This window comes from Agelaius tricolor, unplaced genomic scaffold, assembly GCF_023055355.1.
Source record: "Agelaius tricolor isolate 1412-34295 unplaced genomic scaffold, bAgeTri1.0.p SCAF_13, whole genome shotgun sequence".
NCBI classification, from domain to species: Eukaryota; Metazoa; Chordata; class Aves; order Passeriformes; family Icteridae; genus Agelaius; species Agelaius tricolor.
In genome coordinates, this window is record NW_027269273.1 from 16,314,086 (window position 1) to 16,334,554 (window position 20,469).

General features: G+C 36.6%; 1 protein-coding gene across 2 annotated transcripts in view; it reads right to left on the reverse strand.

Moving 5' to 3' along the window:
* Nucleotides 1–20,469, reverse strand: part of ADK (adenosine kinase) — a 269,519-nt gene that overhangs the window by 228,126 nt on the left and 20,924 nt on the right. For both annotated transcript variants that reach the window (XM_071438863.1, XM_071438865.1), the window contains exon 3: nt 5,755–5,808. In XM_071438863.1, the coding sequence (XP_071294964.1) occupies nt 5,755–5,808 (54 nt within the window). The remainder of the gene's footprint in view (nt 1–5,754; nt 5,809–20,469) is intronic.

Here is a 20,469-nt window from a genome sequence, read left to right on the forward strand (position 1 = left end):
GATTTCCAGGAGCCATTTAACAATAGAGACTATTGTAATAGGGCCTTTATAGCCACATAGCAAAGTTGGGCTTCAATGTACTGTACACAGAAAGGAACATGAACAGAGGCAAGAGGCTCAATTAAAACACTGTACTGATACATACACAAAGTGTTAAAATACTGATGCAATCTGCTTACCACCCTGAACAAGTATTGTGCAGATTACTCATTTAACATCTCCAACAGCAGGATGCAATATGACATTATATACTAAAACTAACTTGAAAGTTTTGATTTTAAATTTAAACATATGTAAAGACTGCTCCATGAAAGAAGTTACAAGTATTTCTGCTATAACTTGGTACCTTAACTTCTAGAAATTTTATGCAGGACTGCTTCTTACCAAGAATTTCACAAGCTGATTTCTATACTGCTAATTTGCATTGGTGCTGTAATTCAAAATAATTGCATGAATGGTGGACATCCAGAAAAAGGAAGGGAAAAATACAGAGGGAGGAATCTGTAATAGCAATTCTGTAGCTAACCATAAATCGTTCCTTTTGTACATCTGACTCAAGCTTTTACATGTGTACACAGAAGTGACAAAACAAGAGAAATCAAACTGCAATTTAAAGTAGTTTCTACAGAGGGAGCCAACAACTCAAGGAACTGGATTAAGAAACCATTCCAGATCAGTACAGAGTTCTTCCCATCCATCAAGATCATTCCTTACAAGTTTCTCAAATATAGACAGCATATCATGCGGATTCTTACTCTACAGAATTCCCAAGTACTTAATGGAAGTTTAATTAAAGAAGTGCTTAATTACATGTCATGGAACAATCAGAGTCAATATATACAGAATTTTATTTGCTTTGGGAAAAAGTGACAACTTAGGAGACTAGTTCATTCTAAATTACTCTTTATTTGTTAAAAAGAGAAGTTTAAGAGTTTTCCTCTGTAAAAACTCTAAAAATATTTGATTTTGTAAAAGCGAGTATCAGTTGCACAGTTGTGATTTTTACTGAAGTTCTCAGACAAAACTCTACACTAGAAGATAGGTCAATATGATACTTGATTAAAAAAAAAAAAAAAGAGGAAGAAATCTAAAATAAAGTCGTGTAAATGTGGGAGCTGGCAGGTTTTTTCATTAATCTGAGCACCTTGTTATAACTGCCATAACAGTTTTCCACATTAATTCATTGCCAAATCATATTTCATAATATATATTAATCTACTCAAATGTAATTACAAGTGAGGCATATTATATGGAGTAACTCAACAGCTGTGACAGATTCATATATCACCTCATCCATACAAATCACATATATTGTCAGCATATGTTGAGAAGGCCAACAAGAATTAAAGCTTCACATTCCTGATATTTTACTCTCTCTTCCCCCTGCTTCCACAAACAACTCGCTACCCTCTTTTTCGTCTGTAGGGGGGAAAGAGGATGGATAAAAACCCAAGGTATTTTAGAGAGAGTTCAGCCCAACAGGACAAATCCTGAACCCCGCACATGGGGAAGGATTTCTGCGAGAGCTACCGAAGACACAGTGCCCCCTCTAGTGGCACAGAACACTCGGCTGTTCCCCAAAGCGTTACAGGGACAGCTGCATCCCTCTGGTGACCCAGAATTCACGACCCCCTCCCTGCAAGCTGAACTACCAATGACACACGGCTGCACTCTCGCTGTGCTTGGGGTCGAGTGCCTTAGATTTGTACTGAAGTACTGGGATGGACAATGACCAACACGGGGTACTGCTCTCAACATTCCTGTGACATGCTTCTAATCCCTTTGAGATCCTTGAGCTCTCTGACATACCCAGACTACTTCTAAACCCCTCCTGTAGATTTCTCTACTCTTTCCCAAGCTATAGAGGCCCCCTGTAATCCCCAAACATCCCTATTATGATGATTGACCTTTCCACTTAAATATATATACTGCCTAAGCAAAAACAGAAAATATGTACACACCACCTCCTGCCAGATGTTACAGGTAAATCAAAACTCCATCAGTCACCCAAACAGGTTGAGTCCCTCTCTCCCTTGTTCAGCTTCACTGTGAAAAATAGCAAGCATGCAGGTAAGAATGAAATCCCTCTCAGCTAAATGAATCCCCCTCAGCCAACTTGCAGCAGAGCAAGACATCTGCTCTTTCCCTTCTGACCAATACATCAAAAACTGACTGAAGAGAAAGAAAGCTGATATTTATCTTCTTCCTCTTCCACACTTCATGGTCTTGATCTTTGAAAAAGAAAGCTTAAAAAATGAGAAACACAATGAGGATTCCACATTTCTTACTCTCTCTTTCAACTAATTTTCAAAAGTGTCCCATCACAGCCAAAACTGCTTAAGCAAAAGTTTATAAAACTGTTCAACAAGGAGTCAGTCAAAGCTTCACTAAAAGAAGTGTTCTGAAGCATTGCTTACAGACTCAGTGGTACTACTGAATTCCAAACAATGTTTTTAAAACTCACAGTGACTGTATTTCAGTCACCTGTATTCATACAAGCTAGTCGAGCTACCAAAATTTGGCTTACAGCCCCTAGTTTAGTAAAAGAAAATATTAGTAAGAAATCCCAACTCCTCTGTCAACACTTACTCTACATGGTGAAGATGAACTCTGTATTAAAGTATTCCTACTTTAATATCAAGACAACTTCCATCACACCCCATCGCTGGCTGCACCTAGCCTAAATTTATTCTCCTAAAAAACTTTGATGTGGAACCATAGTAAAAAAAAGAAAAATCAGTCTAGGCAACAGCATACACAAGTCTATACTTGCTAATATGACCTTCAGTTAAAGCCAATCAGGCCAATTCTGAGAAATAAAAATAGAAACAACTCCTGTAAAAGAACTATACAAAGGGTCAGGAAAAATATTTTTGTTTGTCTCAGAGTTTACATTTTCTTATTTTTCTCAGAAGGACAAACAATATATGCGACATTAAGGCCTCACCTTATTACGTCCAAGTTTCCCCAGCAATCCTGCAGGACTCGGAGTTGAGGGGGATTAGCTGGGTTAGGGAAGGTGGAAAACATCTGCAGGACATTGCTTGAGCCACAAATGCTCAATACTTCCCTTGTAAAACACCAATGCAAACAGAAGATACCACCTTTGTTATTCCCTCTGCAGAACAGCAGACTCCCCACTGAGAACAAGTGCGTTGCTCATCTGGTTCCCTACAACATGGGCATGGCTTGGCTTGATCACCACCAGTGCTGATGGCTTTAACTAATCTGCTAATTTGAATGGAATCAGGTTGAGCTGTGGGACAGTACCCTCCACCCTTCACAAGGTATATTCAAAAATTGATTGGGGTGGGGAAGGAGTAGATATTTCCAGCTAAATTCTGAAAAGAATGCATATATGCCCAAACTTAACAGCTTTAGTGCTAATAAATTGCTGTTAAACAAAAGAAGTGTACACAAAATGAAAAGACAAATTTAGAAGGCTGCTACAGTTGAAGTGCATTGTAAGCAGGGGGGGAAAAAGGTGATCTTTCATACCTTAGTGCTTAAAATAGAAGTTAAGCACGATGCCATGCCTGTAAACCAACGCCACTCTTAGTGGCTGTACTTCTCTCTGTAGATAACTAAGACTCAAGGACTAAAGGATCAAGCCAAGTCAGGGTAGCAGGCTTAGTTACCCCTTTGGAGGTCAGGAATTCATTACTGAACAAAATTTACATTTTTATGAACAACACCTATACTGAAGTATCTCTGAGAAACTGAAGGACATTTGACAGTTAGATAAATCACCATGATGGATTTTAGATGAAGAATGCCAAAAGAAATCTTCTTTACTACTAGGGAAGACAATATAAAATCTTCTGACATTTCAAAGACTGAAAGATAAATTATTTCAAGTAGGAGGATTTTATAACTGAACAGTAATATGTAGAAACTAACTTTGTATTTGACTTTAAAACATTACAATAGGGTCAGGAGAATACCTTAATTATAAGGGCACTGTACCTAAAAATAAGTTTAAAATCACTTCATCAACAGTTACCCTAGTGTTAAGTGGTCTTTCATGTTTCTTAGAACTGGCACTTCTTTAAAATATGAAGGTCTACTTAAACATCAGAAAAGGTTAATTAAGTACCTAACAACTCATCTATAACTTAAATCAGAGAATTTAGCTTGAAGGGCTAAAAGTGCTCTGAAGTTCAACAATGTGCAATCTGTTGTGTTCACATGTCCAAGGAGAAGAGTACACAGCATTAGAAATGTTCCAAAGGTCTCTCCTGAAAACAACGTGACACTGACCTCCAGGAGTTTTTCCCTGGTCAAGTATCCAGTGACATTCAAGATGACAAGATCAGTGGCAAAAGCATGTTCAACCTCTTTCATTATACCCACCAACATATAAATAATCCCAGGAGCTAATGCAGTGTGTACAACAAAACACTAAAGAAGGGCTTCTGTTGCAGCTGATCCATGTAAATCTTGAGTTTTACTGAACTTTCTGTATTCAACAAAATCTAATAAATAACTAGTTTAATAACTAGTTTAATAAAATTAGTTCAATCCTCCATTTAAGAAGTGACTATGCTGTAAACATATCAGTAACAAACATGCAATTTTCCATGTTTGTTACTGATATGCAATATACCTATAATAAAAAGCTAAAAGATAAATACTTCAAATGAAATAACTCACATCAAAAGGCTCAGTTTAATCAGTATCTATTGAACAAATAAAGCTTGTGTACACAGTACAACTTGTACTGTCCAAAATACAGACCTGCATGTGATTTACCTTGTGTTTAACCCCTCTGCATTTTCTCTGCAGTACTTTTAACACTTGTAGCTCATAGCATCCAAAATGAGTTAATGGGTTAATCAAAGCTATGCTGTCCATAAGTGTTCTATCACTAGAGAGTGTGCTCTGCATAAAACCAATCTTATCATTCATCAAAGGAAACTCATGTTGCCTGTCTCTTGCCTGGAGCTCGAGCAGTTTCAATGTCACAGGTACATTGCCATGATGTACTAACTCAAGTTAAATATCTTTTTCCATCTTCTAAAAGAACATGGGACATTTGGTTAATAATTAAATCACTAAAACTTTTGGAAAAAAAATATTTTCCAGAGGAATTAGATCCTTGTTACCAGAATACATTTTTACTGTTTGAAATCTTTGTCCTTTCTAAAAACATCCAAAATTTAATATGGGAAAACTTGACACCTATAGATGTGAATTCATCTGAAACCAGGTACATTACCTTACACGAGGATAAACTCCATAAGTCTTCTGGTGTATCATGAAATAATGCAAAATAATGCAAAATAATGCTAATGTAGTAATGGAAACAAACAGTTATGTGCAAGAGCCTAAAGTTTAAAATAGTAAGGAAAAAAAGGGGTGTTATTTTTATATCTAAGCATGTAGATGAACACAAAATGGACCAAATTCCCCAGTATCTCTACCCTGAAAGCGAGAAATGTGAAATTAATCCTAGAAATCTGTATCTAATTTAGAAATGAACACAGGCGTTTAGGATGAACATTTAAATGGTGCATTTAAATTGCATTAGTACCAACTGCAGTTAATTAAAGAATTTTTAAAAGAAATTAATGAAAAAAGATTTTAAAATCTCTTTTTGTAACAATTAGTCTTCAGATAAGCTTTGCAATTTACAGCAGACAATACTAAAGAGCAAAAGCTCTTTTTTGCTTCAGGTATTTAACAATAAGACATGTATATACATTAAAAAGTATATAGGTAACACACATGTATATCATCACAAAAAAAGCTTACAGTTCTTTGTGCTTCTCCTCTGCCAAAATTTGGTCATTTGGCTTCAGCCCATACCTTGGGGGGAAAAAAAAAAGAGAAAAAACACAAAGCAGTTACTCACATGAGAATATGGCCATAAAATGAAGTTTTACAGTTTCAAATTATTAAACTATGTGTTTGCTGATTCAGATACAGGTATTGCAAAGACAGTCACAAAATTTTCTAAAAACTTATAACATGTTTATCAAAGTAAACTTAACATCACACAAAATTTTGCTTTATGTGTTGGCTTCAAACTCCACTGGACACTTTGGCTGACACTATCTACCAAAAATCACTGCATTGCATACCATGAACCACACATTAATCTTATAATTTGAATCTGCCAAAACATGAAAGGGAAGATTACAGACAATAGAAACACTAAATGTGGCTGTAGTGTTTCTCCCTGTACCAAATAAAACTATTAAAATAAATACCAAAATAATTCTGTAGAAAAAAATATACTTTAACAACAGGCTATTTAGGGAAACTTCTGCAGCCCATACAAGCAACTTCTGATAAAAGTGAGTGCTTGAGAGAAAGAAACTTTCTTTGCTAGCTTAACCTAATAGCTGATTTAACAGAATAGGTTGCCAACACTGCCTGATCAGAGGGAAAAGAATGCAGTCTCTGCCAGGACAGTCTACTGCCAGCCATGCTGCAGCCTGCACTGTCACTCACTGTGCAAAACCTTTAAGGGGTGACCTCACTTTTGTTCTGCATCAGAGTCAAATCTTCTGAAATCTCAAAATAAATTGCTATAGTATTCTGTGGGGTTTGGGTTTTTTCTCTTGCATTTGGTGGGGTTTTTGGTGGATTGGTTTCTAAGACAATCATTCATAATGTAAGGAGCTAGAAGTCAAGTGTCCATTGGACAACTCTGCAAGCAGCTATCTGCTCACACTGCTGAATGTTCCCACTGTCCCTTTGTCCTCTGTGTTTGTTCCTTGTTCTAGACAGCTGCAGAACCGTAAGTTATTCCTCCTGAGGGAAGATTCTGGTTACCAACAACTACACTCAATCTATCTTGCAAAATTATTTTTGTTTATAACAAATAGGCACAATATCCTTTCTCTATTCCTTACAGCATTTTCTGATGATACTCTGAAACTCCTATTTTCAGCATCCATTGAAAATGCAATGCTGGACTGTCGCAGACATCTTTTCATTAAACACCCTTCCCTTAGGATTTTTTCCTCCTGAGAAGCTGAGAGGCCTCAGGAACAAAATGTAAACAATGATTATCTGCTGCTGTGAAATGCAAAAGGTGGATCTTTGATTGGCCTATCTTGGATGTTTATAATTAATGGCGAATCACAGCCCAGCTGGCTCAGACTTTCTGTCTGAGCCACAAACCTTTGTTATCATTCTTTCCTTTCTATTCTTAGCTTAGCAAGCCTTCTGAGATGAAACCTTTTCTTCCATTCTTTTAGTATAGTTTTAATGTAATATATATCATAAAATAATAAATCAAGCTTTCTGAAATACGGAGTCAGATCTCCATCTCTTCCTTCAACATAAGACCCCTGTGAACACCATCACACTGGACCAATGCTGGACACCTTCAAGCTCACTAGTGCTCACTGCACTCAGACATACAGGACACTGACTGATTTTTATTGTTTACAAACACAGAGACTTCCCCAGGTTATTTGCTACAGTGTCATGCTGACTTGAATCCATTTATCCACTTTACTGCTAAATCCTTGGTGTAGACACTCCTAATCAGGATACAGTGGTTCATCCATGTTCTCCTTCCAAGTGCAGGGCTCACGTTTGACTCAGGGTAGGCAGGGTTTCCTGTACAGATTCAGGTCACTGGTTTCAATTGCCCAGTCTTCTTCATACTTTACCGTCCTGTCAGTCTTTAAATACACCAATTTTTACTCTTATGATCTTACATTTATTTCCAACTTAATGTTTTCTGTAATCAACAGTATCAGGCTCTTTTTCTTACATGAAAAAGGGTCTAGCCCAATACCAGTCTCTTCACAATGCTGCTACACCTCTCCGATATCTCCATTTGTCATATCTTAATATGAATTTCACTGATAGCAAATACTCATGTATCAGAGAAAATAGAGTGAGTTACCAGGAAATTCTAAAAGGAACATCTTTCAGAAGTCAAAGGACAGTATCTCTTCTTATGAAACTTGCAATCTGACTTAAAATTAAATCAGGTCCATGTCCAAAGGATTTATCTGTCATAGACAGATACACTAATATGCAATCCATTTTGCAAATGGAGATCATTTTGCCCATTAACAATTATATCCACAGAAAGTCACAGACATTCTTCATTAAAAATTAAGCTGTGTGCTTTTCCTCTACCAGCAGTCAGACTACGTCAGCTTCAATTGTATACAATTTTCTCTGCTGAGAAACAAAATCTATCTTTAGCTTTTCAAAGCTTCCAGAATATTTGTTACTACACTTTTTTTTTTTTAACCACAATTTTATCTCTACAGTTATTTAGAGGGGAAAAACTCAAACAAATAAAACCTGTCTTACTCAGCCTAGTAAGTCAGCTACTACAGAAATCATGTTACATAAGGGGAGTGATGTTCAACAGATGTGTGATTTTGGGCTATGTTACTGACATACCACAGAGGGGCTGGGAGGGACACAGTTGCTACCCCTAAGGTTTGCAGAATGCTTCCTTTGGTGAACCTCAGCTTACACAATCTTTTTCACCACCAGCACCTTTTATTACTGTGAAAACAGTTTTCTTAAAATATTCTTCCTTGATCCCTAAAGACATTGCTTTGATAGAAAGTTGTCAAAGAAAATTTCCCACAAAGGGACATGCTTGTAGAGTTCAAATTTTTATGAGTACTTTATGCATTAAGACGTATATCATATTTCATACACAGCTGCTGAACTATTTAATAAATTTTAATGTGCAACTAGCACAGTGAGCAGCTTATGTAATATTTTCCCAACATGTGCTTCATAGGCAAGATTGATAAAGACCAGTTGGGTCTTCCTAACTAATGAAGGTTAGATTTGTCACAACTTCTCTAAATAACATTTAGGAGCTAACAATACTAAGTGCAAAACTGAAGCCAAAGATAAGCAATCAAAAAATTTAAAATAAGGACATCTAAACCCTCTAAGCAACCAGAACAACCAATTGTGTACGTATTTAATTGCCCGATATTAAACTAGTGAGTAGAAGAGAGCCGTATATGCTATGGAAGTAAGCAAAAGAGTGATCACAACTTTCTTTTTTTCTATTCTAAAATTCAAAGTTCAACAAAAAATTCAATTCAAAGTAGAAAACAAAATAATTATTATTCTTTCAACTATCCGGTAGCAAACTGTGATAGTTTCAAAACATTAATAGTCTCTTCATCACTGCTTGAGGTCCTATTTTAAAAAAGGAGGCTTAAGAGTAAAAACATGCAGAAGGGTCTAAAGCCTAACCATATAGGTGCCAGAAGACACTGCAGCACCTTTCAAAAATGATACATTGAAACCCTTTGATTTGTCCTTCACAAACATTTAATCTATGGGAAGAGCAGCCAGTGTTCCAGATAGCCTAGAGAAAGGCAGCTGTCCATGAAGCTGGGCAGCAAAGGGCTGGGCAGCAAAGGGCTGGGCAGCAAAGGGCTGGGCTGCAGCGCTGACCCAGCGCACAGCTGTCCCTGCACGGGGCTGCGCAGCTGCCGCTGCCCGTACAGCACCCGGCCTCCGAGCATCACCGCGATGGCTTCTGACAGCCCCGCTGCACGGGGCAAGGGGCCAGCTCTGAGAGCTGCTTCTTCCCCAAACTCAGCTCCTCAGGAACTTTCTAAAGCCATAGCACCTGGTTTAACCTCTAGATGTCATTGTAACGTGGCCACTCCAACATACCCTACTCTAAAGCTAAGTGTCCCAACTACAGACAGAATTGTAGTTTCTCTTAGCACCTATCATCCATCTCTAATGACAGTTTAAATTTTAAGTTTCACAGTGCTATACAATAAATTTTCCAGTGTCAAGAGAATTCTTTCAGACAGTATTCTTTCTGACACTACAAAAAGACATGTTTACACATGTAACTTACCAGGACAAATGATCAATCTCATGTGCCTGTATTTCATCAATAAACAAAGGCACAATTAATTATAAATTCACAGCTATAGAAATCTCAAATATTTTTTCCTCTCCACAAGCCTGGAAATAAAGTAAGGGATCCAGACTAAAACATTATTGCAGGCATTCTGAGGACATGGTGTTGAAGAAATTTGCTCTAGGTACACCTAAATATACTCTGAAAAAAATGCTATGGCCACTTGGAAGAGGTCTATTCCAACAGCTAGAAGTACAACTCTGACCAGTACATTCCATTTGGTTACAGTGGTAAACAAGGTGCTATATTCTTCACTTCTTCATGCACATTGAAGAACTTGCCCAGCATTCACCTGCAAGTTTATCATCTCAATTTCAATTTCTGCCAAAATGTATCATTTTTATTATATGCTGGTTTTTCATTTTTTAAGCATACCAGAACTTCCAAGTTCAATTTCTGTAATGTATTTTAATGATACTTCTAAAACAGTAATCCCACAACTCCAGGATTTTTTATTTCCCAGCTTCTCATACAAGCCAGTATGAAAATTCATGTACTTAGACAGTCGAGAGCAATTTTACAGAAATATTTTTAATGCAACAAACAGCCATAAAGTACGGTTCCTTTCAGGCAGCATCCAATTTCACAAAGCCTTGACCAAATTAAAAAGAAAACGCAGCCTGCATGAAATATGCACTGGTGATAAACTCCAAACATATAAAAAATTCAGATCTTCTCTGTCAAAAACTTCCTGAAAAGATGGTAACATTCACCTGTCCAAAAGCCCAAAATGAAACTAGTGATGAGCAAACAGGTTTAAAAAAAAGGCAATATATCTTCATAGCTTTAAAATTAAGTCAACTTTCAAAGTTTTTTAGTTGAATCCACCAATCTAAACAAAAAATAAGTAATAATTGCACAAATATCCAAGTGAAAATCAGCACACACACACACATATATATATATATATATATATATATATATATATATATATATATATGCTGCTTGGGCCAGAAAAGCCAAGATTAAATGTACACCAGGATGTACGAAAAACTGCATATGTATGACAGTAATATTCTGATCACTATTTTCAAGAGTACTTGTGAAGAACAAGATCCTAGAGATAAAAGTATTTTTCTAAGCATTAACCATCAATGTGAGTAGTGAGCAAAAAAACCCCTATATTTAAACTATGTCCATGACAGAAAGCTGGGACAGTAAAGCATTCCAGGAAGCCCAAAATATATATATGCACAGACATTGCTCTGCTTTGGTTGATGTACAAATAAATACAAACTTCTTGCCTCAATACATGGCTCTGACTAACCCTGCTCACCTTTAAACGCACTTGGGCTTTGCTATTCCATAAGCTTATTGTATTTGACATGCTTTGCTGCACTTACTGCTTTAAGTATTCCCCAGATTGATTAAAAATTCAATACATGAAAGGGCAGATTTCCAAAGTGTTCTTTGAACTTTGCAGAAAAGTCATCAAAAAAAGGAACAGAGTGTGATTTCTCCATCAGACACCTGACACCCATTGGCTGCATTAACTGGACCAGACAAGTAGATTTTATTTATACTAGGCTATGCTTCATCAATAAAAGAAGATACCTGTTAAGACAGAGCTCAGCAGACGCATTTCTTCATAAATTTTCAAAGAAGTCATAAGGAACCTTAAGGATTTCCCTATAGTCTTATTATATTTCAGATTCATTTAAAGAAGGTTGCATAAGAATGATTCAGCAATTGTGTTACTTCAACTTCCAAGTGATGTTAAGGCTACCTTCACTGGGCTAAAAAAAAAAGGAACCACAGTCCTTTTTTTTCTTCTTTTTCATAATTATTAATCTTGTCAAAACTAGAACAAGGCATCTCTGGGACATTGTATTCACATGTCCTTTTTCAGAGTATATTGACTGATTTCTGTGCAGTTCTCACATCGCACGAGATCATCAGCCATGTGTGAACCTGCTACAACAGGGCATCCCCACAAGCATTTCCAAGCCAATGTGCACAGCGAGCCCAGCTCACAAAATATTTCTAATGCCTCAGATTTATGGGGGATGGGTACAGAAGGTCAGCCTGTTTCTCAAGTTCCATCTGCAATTTATCAGACAGAATAAGTAATGCTGCCATAAGTGCTAATGCCATTTCTTCTGACTTGATCTATACAGAGATCAAAAAGCAGTAAGGAAACTGCTTTTCCTACAGTAGTCAAATAGCACTTGAAGTATTTCTGCATTTTTGACAAGGCTATAGCTGCATAGAAAGTTCAGTTAAATCTAATGTAGCCTTGCTCTTCCCACTAGCCCAATAATCTTTCCCATGCACACAAATACAATGTGAGTATCATGACTTGTACGAGTCTGGATCATTACTTTGAGCTTGCTAAACCAGATTCTAGGGCTGTGAATTTTCTAAATCCAGATAAAAACAAAAAAATCCACAACCGAGACCACACCTGGTATGTAAGTTTAGCAGCCCAATTCATCATGGACCAGATGAAAGCAGCTAAACCAAATTAAAGTTTTCTGTAACAGGCAGATACAAGGACCTTAGTCCAAATATTTAAGACATGTTTTTTCCCTCCACTAAAAAAAAAGACAGACCCAAACAGTAAAGGCCTTTGATTCGTATTCTGAAAAGTCTCACTGTCTTGCCTGACTTGCACTGTTTTTACTCCAGCAGTTTAATACATTTACTTTTTTTTTCCCCCTGTAGATTCTACTGTTGCTTAGTCTCCTAGTTTCACCATCTGAAATGCACCACACTCTCCATCCCTGCAAAGTGTCTTCCCCTCTTTAGCCTCTCTCCTATTCTATACCAGGGCAGCTGGTCCTCCCTATCTTTTCACATTCCTTCCTGGCCTCAAGTTGACAGCAAAACAGAGACTTTTTCTACACTAATTTCTGGGTTCAGAGACAGCTCATCATTATTCACTGTTACTTAAGGATGATCTTGTAACAGGTTAGACCATTTTAGAACAATTTCTTACTGAACAGATACTGCTTTGTTGACAAATATAAAAGGCCAGATTGCCATCCCTGAAAAACTGAAAGATTAAAGACAGACTGTACAGTAGCAATACAACCCCTAAGAAAGCATGCTTCCAGAAAAAGGTTTTGCAAGGGTCCATTTATACCAACAAAAGAGGAAACTGCTTAAAACACCTTTCAGACATTTCTTTGGGAAAATATTAGAACTGTGAGACAATGCGTGAATCAGACTGATTTCAACATGGATCAGTGCTAGACCCAACACTATGCCACAAATCCATGAGTGATCTGGCCCTAAGTACAGAAGATACTGATGAAATCCACAGATGACAGGAGACTGGCACAGGTATGTCATGACAACAGAGCATTGTAGCAGACAGAGTTCAAAATACTAACACATATGAAGCCAAATAGGTAAATTAAAAGCATAAATATATGGGTGGGGTTAAAGGCATCGCACAGAGTAGTAATCTGGGGAGAGGGGAAATGGGGTGTTATGAATTGGAACTAATTCAACCTGAGCTTCCAACTCACACCGAGCATTTAAGACAGCAATGAACTTCTACAATCCAGAAACAGGAACAAGCAAACAAACAAAACAAAAATTAGCAAAAATACTCCAGAGTGAGCTGTTAGCCTAACTAATTATTTCATTTTCTTAAATTTTCAAACAAATAAAGTTGTAGCTAAAGTGTTCAGCTTCAGAAGAAGAAATGTAGGCAGGATTAAAGCACACACTAGTGGTAGTGGGAAGGAGACTTGAAAAAATAGCAGCAGAAGGTTAAGATACTTCAACCTTAAATTCTATACAATGCAGAAAACAAATTACTTCAGAAAAAAAATCAATTACTTCATATTTAAAAGGAAATAAATTACTTTATAGTTATCAATGACAAAGAATCAAGTTCAGTTTGGGAAAGGGCATGTACATTGACTGGCAGAGAATTGCACTGCTTAACTAAACAAAAAGCATCTGCTTAGGGAAAAAATTAACTGCAACTCAAACCACAGATACTGGGCACTTTATTTAAAAAAAAAATCCAGACTTTAATCCTTGCTATGGGAATAGATATGTCAGAGCTGAGAGAATGAAGGACCACCTTGGAGAACACATGGAGCAAATTTCTAGTGTTTTCCTTTTTACTCAGTTCCTCTCCACTATTATGACTGGAGTATTTTTTGCCTGCATGACTCCCTATACAAACCTCTCTTCTTCAGAAAAAAAAAGTTGGAATTTCTGAGTGAGAGGGATTCAAAAAATATTAGCAGAATTTTTTTAACACATTACTTATTATGAAAAATGGATTATGGATTTAAATGTCAACACAGAATTAGCTTAAAATGACACTACTAAACCTCAAAGAAAAAAGAAATGCAGTTATTCATGTCATAAATGAAAGCATAGATTTTGTCTTTCCCACTTAACGCATGGATATGACCACTACTTTGAATATAAAAATTACTAGGTCCAGTTTTTCTGGTGTTCTTTTCTTTCACCCTTGATCAATATTTTTCTAGTTGTTTCTGAATTATTCAGAGTAATAAGGTAAGATGCCCCACTGATAATATGGTTTGAAATCAGGACTTTAATCAGCTATTAATATTGTAAGACAGATTTAAAGGGCTTTTGAAATTGAAGTCAAAACAATAATAGGTTTAAATGATTAAAAGGGATTAAGAAAGCCAGGAAAGTTCAAAGCCTGTTAATCACCAGACTGCGAAAAACTATGATCATTTAATAGGGTCAGCCCTATCACTCTGGACTTAAGCATATAGAAGTGGCCTTGTCAAAACAGTGTCCTTAACTACAAACTAGGGAGATAAAAATTTAAGACAGCTAAACACTTGCTGTATAGAGATATAGATGTTTTTAAAATTATGACCAAAAACCATTTTTCTGACTACAAGTATCTTTTTAAAAGCTGTACACACTCGGTACATTTTTTTTAAATTGGTACTCTGAATTCTAGACTCATTGCACCAGTAGAAATACATTTTATTGACTTTTAGTAACTTTATCAAGGGATAAAATATTAATTCAATTTGTGCAGAACTATAGGTATTCTCCTTACAGACTGAACTCTTAACATACTCAATTTAATTATTCCTTTGAGCCTCAAATATTTAAGCCACTTTAGTTTTCCTAGTTCTTCTTGCATTGTTCCTGCTCTGAAATTATCATCTAACATTTACATACCTATTTTCTTCAACCAGAAATAAACACTCATTTGCAGTTTAATTCATTTTGATTATAAATACAAACCAGTTTCCACAATCATGCCTTAAAGTTTTACTTACATAAAACTTACTAAAAAACACCAACTAAAGTAACATGTACATAATATAATCTGGAGGGTTCCTTTTCTTTTCCTAGTTACCCACAATTATTTGCTATTATCACCTTAAAATTTTTTTTTCAGACCAACTTGTACCAGTTCTACAACAGATCCTGGCACCACTAGTACTGAAAATCCCCAAACACTTCCCCTGCCCCTGAGTAGCTCTGCTTTGAGAATCTTATACATATATATATACACACACATATACATATATATATATCTCTAATTCAGAGAAGGCACAGTAGTGTGGTTGTTAATGTGACCCTCAGATTGATATATTTCTTCTAAATATTCATGACTTCTTTTAAATAAACACTACCGTCTGCCATATATGAATAGCACTGCCAGCTACTCAATTTACACTTGAAAACACACTCTTCATTGCCTCCTCAGAGAAGGTAGACTTATAAAAGGCCATCAGGATGAATTTCAATAGGCTCTACACCTACAATAAAATACCTGTTAATACTCTGGATACACTAACAAACACAATAACGTTACGTTGCAAACATACAACCATGCTGGGCTCCATTAACACAAAGTACATTTCAGAACTGAATTACACCTCTGTCCCCATACTAGATCTGTTCTATCTCTATCTCCAAAAAGAACAAATGAAAACAGAATCTCTAAAATACAATTATTTTAGTGTCTCTAGTACAAAGAAATACATGCCACATCAATAAAAATCAATTAAGACAGAGCAAAAGACATTTATTCGTCAGTGACGAACTCACAAACCACAAGTCAGCCCAGAATATTACCTTTAAGCAACAAAATCTTCCAAAAGGAAGGAACTGAAAGTTCTGAGACTGTATTAAATCTTGATTGATATTAAATATTTAACTGTCTTCAAAATGCTAAGAATGGACCTTGTCGTCATTCATAGAGACACAGAAAAAGACTGGTGCATCCTATTTAATAAAATACACATTGTTCCTATTTAGAAATTATAAGGAAACTAACAGCAAGTCTTACATATCAGTTAAAACCTCTCTTCTTTCTTAAAAAAATATAGTTTAAAATGTATTCCATTTTCCTGTTAGACAACTTTATCAATGTGCTTCTGCTTGTGACAGGCTAGGCTGAAGTACTAATTCATATTATTGCTGCAACCTAAATGAGTCTCAGTGCTGTCTAAAAGCTGCATCTCTCTCATCACCTGTCTCTGCACCCAAGGGCTTAATACAGGATAGTCCAGCTTACAGAAATTTAAATAGTAATTGTCAGGGAATTCATTTACTTTAATTTGCCTTCTCTACAAATTAGTTTAACACTGTTTACAGCAAACAGAAAGCTACAGACAAATGTTACAGCTGTGAAATTTCAGCCATGCTCAAAGAACATATCCAAGCCAATATAGTCATCAGCTTTCTAGCAAAAAGTAGCATGGGGAAAATGGCAGAGAAAGCTTTTTTACTGCACTGAAAATTTTGATTTTATCCTGAGAAATAAATGAGCAATACCAAGATGGAGAGGTAGGGCAGTGTTCTTGAGAGATTAAGTCCTTGCTCTGCTGCCACTGGGGCATACCAGGAACTGCAATTACTCTTTCTGAGAAGAACCGTTCCTCCTTTTTGCCTCAAGACATGGCCACTGCTCAGTATATATTAAATTCTTCACCCACAGTGGGACCTGCAGCATCAAGTCCAGACGTGCAAGGGTCTGGCAGAGGAAACAGACTGACTGAGGTATTTGGGCAGTTCCTGTCACTTTAGGCCCAGGTGAGTGTTTTGTCTCAGGACTGGTTGTAGAATTACATACAGAACTTGACACGCCCTGAGGATTCTGTTTGGAACTTTGGCTGCTGTTTAACACTGCCTCACATAACATCACAAGCACATTTCAAAACAGCTTCAGTGAAACACACTGGAACATATTCTGGCAAAAATGGGAGTTAATGCAATCATATTTGGGGAAGGTCTTTGATCTCTTGTCTACACAGTAACTATACAAAATAAATTGTATAGGAGACATGTGAGATTCTGGAACACTTTTTCGCTTTTACTGGGAAATATGAATGGCAGAAATCAGAAGATTTACATTTGTAACTGTAGTTCTTGTGTCAACACAGACCAGAATAGGTATGCTAGCCTGAAGCCACATAGGACACCAGGCTTAACTTAATATTCAAAGGTGAGACTGCATGCAGCCTTTCCTTGGAGTGGTCTGGAAGTGAATTTGGGTATAGTTTAATCTCTAATGGAGGAAGTTGACTGTACACTTCCAGACTACAGTGACAGCCTAATGTCAAGTAATCTTTATTGCCTACCTTCCTACCAGTGAGAAGTTTCTGTTATGTAAAAAGAGTAAAACCCAGCCTCAAGACTGAAGAAGGAAATAGCTTCAATAATACGAGAACTGAAAAAATGTTCCTGGTAATGTTTGTACTTCTGTGGCTTCATGCTAGTGTTCACTTGGTACAGCTTGTCACATTAGACAGAGATTTGCTCCCCTTCACACCTTGTCCTGTGCACCTCAGATTCTTACATTGAAACTTAATCACTTTTGCTGTCACAAAACAAGGGAAGAAATAAAAGGAAAAAAATTTACTGGGACAATCTGCTAAAATAATCACCAAAAATTGTTTAGCCACTGCTCCCCAGTATTCATGTGCCATAAACCCACAAATCTCAAGTAAAACTAAAAAATGAAAATAATTTGTATGCTAACACATTGAAGAGAGGAATCAAGGGTTTGTAAAATGAAAATAGTCTTTCCCCAGCTCTGCATTTACTCTGAATTTATAAGGGAACTGCAGGCTTTGTAACATTCTGAAGTCTACAATACAAAAAGATCTCCAGTAACTTGGAATATTGATGATTCTGCCCTGACAAAAATAACATAAAACAACACTCGAACAGCTAGTTTACCCTACTCCAGCTCTTGGCTACGGGGAAACAAGAACACCAGTAATTAAGAGGAAGATGGGCTGCCTCCACCCTTTCCCTGTGGCTATAGCAGAGACCACAAAGGAAACAGTTCCTTTTTTTTCCTCCAAAAGGAGCAGGACAAGGAGAAGCACAACACAGAGCAGGCCTGGGCAGGGTTCTGTGCCGAAGAGCAGAGGCACAGGATCAGGGATCTTCAGTGGCATAAGCACCTCACACCTTAGCTTACAGTTAGTTACCTGTAACACTGCTGTGGTACCTGCACTTTGCTCAGGAATAGCCCGATGTAATAGCAAGTTACTAACAAGAAATGTTAACAGTATTTAATTTCAAAAGGAAGGACAAGTCTTTCTCTTCTTGATAAATGTAACGTGGGAAGAAAAACTGTTGAGATTGCATATTGCCTCACCTGAATGAAGCAAAACTAATCAAGTAGTAATGAGCATTATAATTTACTTAAGTATCTCATTTTTTTGAAACGGAAGTTTTTAGAAAGATGAAAATATTCCAACCAAAATGTTATCACTAAAAAGCCATCTTTTCCAAAAGACAACAGATCAATTTCATTTAGAGTAAAAAAACTGAGACTATGTAAAATAATTGCTACTTTTTGACTGGGCTTTTTTATTCTTCAAGTCACAAGTGATCAACCAGCTACACTTTATTACTGGAGCAGAAAAAACTCCTCTAATCTGTACTATGCCATTGAAAATTTTGGATTGGACAAGCAGGACAGGAATGGAAAACAATATTAAAATCATATCTTAGGAATCTGTAATTAAAATAATGCCTGAAACCATATCCAGAACATGAATCACAATGTTTGTTTACTGTATCCTAAATAAAAATCTATCTAGTAATTGTGCCATCTGGAAACTCTAATATGCAAGGTTTCTCAGTAGAAAAAGCAAGTAACACTTTCAAAGAGAAAGTTTTACCATTGAGTTTAAGATGGATTCTGGTTCTCTACTGACAAGACCCAGCTTTTTCCATCAAAGATATCATCAGCAAGGGTCTTTTCATTTAATATTATTGCCTAATTAAAACCAGAGACACTTTGTTAATTCATAGATCACTTCCACTTAAAGCTTCTTGTTTGCATTAAAGATGCAAATTGAACCCATTCTTTCCTCATTTGCCGTGTAATGCAAGACACAAAGTTTTGTTAAACAAATTTTTACTTGTAAGCAAAGGGAAAATACAGATAAGCTCTGTGTGTGTGTGTGTATCTGTCATGTGCTTAAGGTTATTCTAAAGAATACAATTAGTCCATTAAATAGACATTCTACTGACATGCATTAAATCTGTAAGTCTTCTGATGAATGGGAAAAATAAAAGAATAATTCATGATTTACAGTTCATTACTAAACAAGTACTTTTTCAAAAGTGAAAACATACAATAAAGAGAAGAGTGGAATATTTCCCATTTGTGAACATCTTACATTCTATTTTACAGGTAAATACATAATGACAAGCTCCTCTATAAACACTGCTCAAGCCCTATATACCCTGAAAACTTCAGCTCTCCATGCAACACTGTTACTCCATAGTAGATTTTTCAAGCAGCCTTTCCTAATGGAGCCTAACTAAAATCTTTCACACATGTAAACTACATATTTAACTAAATGCCCTAGGAGAAAGCATTAGGGCTGTAGAAAGCTTTGATTATGTTGTCAGGAATACTACCAAATTTATAGACATATTAGTATGAAGAGGACCTTCTTAAGACAGCTATCATTCTAAGTTTTTGCAAGCAAACACTGGAATTTTTATCATTTATCAGCAGTCAGATGATGCAATTGGGCTCAACAGTTTCAAGCATGTTCTATGTTCAGACCTTGTGACTAATTAAATGGACTTCTACAGATACAACTAAAACCACAAGGTAATAATATAGCACTCAGCTATTCAGCCTCTCTGCCAGATGAACCGATGCAACAAATACATTCAGGATTAATCTTTCCCAAGAATTACTGAAACAATGGAACATCATACACCAAATTATCATCTGCAAGGGGAAGAAAATACAAAAATTTTGTATTTTTCAGGGAGATCTCAGGCCAAATTTTCTGGGAGATTTTAAAGTTTTTACCATGTACTTTACATACATACCTTCATCACTGTACAGACTGTACACACTAAATCCAAAACACACAGCACTGCAACACCTACTAGAAAGAGAATTAACCCTGTCTCAGCCAAAACCAGGACAACAGGTAACACAACTCCTAGCTCAAAGCAATATAAAAACCCATTAACCTCTCCCAAGGGCTGAAGAAGCACAGAATCTAAGTTAACACATTAATGAAACTGAAAAGGCTGCAAGTCTGAAGGGGGTAGGGGGTCCCCACTTAAAAAAGCAGCAAAGCCCATGTTTGCAGGCTGTGCATTTCTGGATACTGCAACTTCCA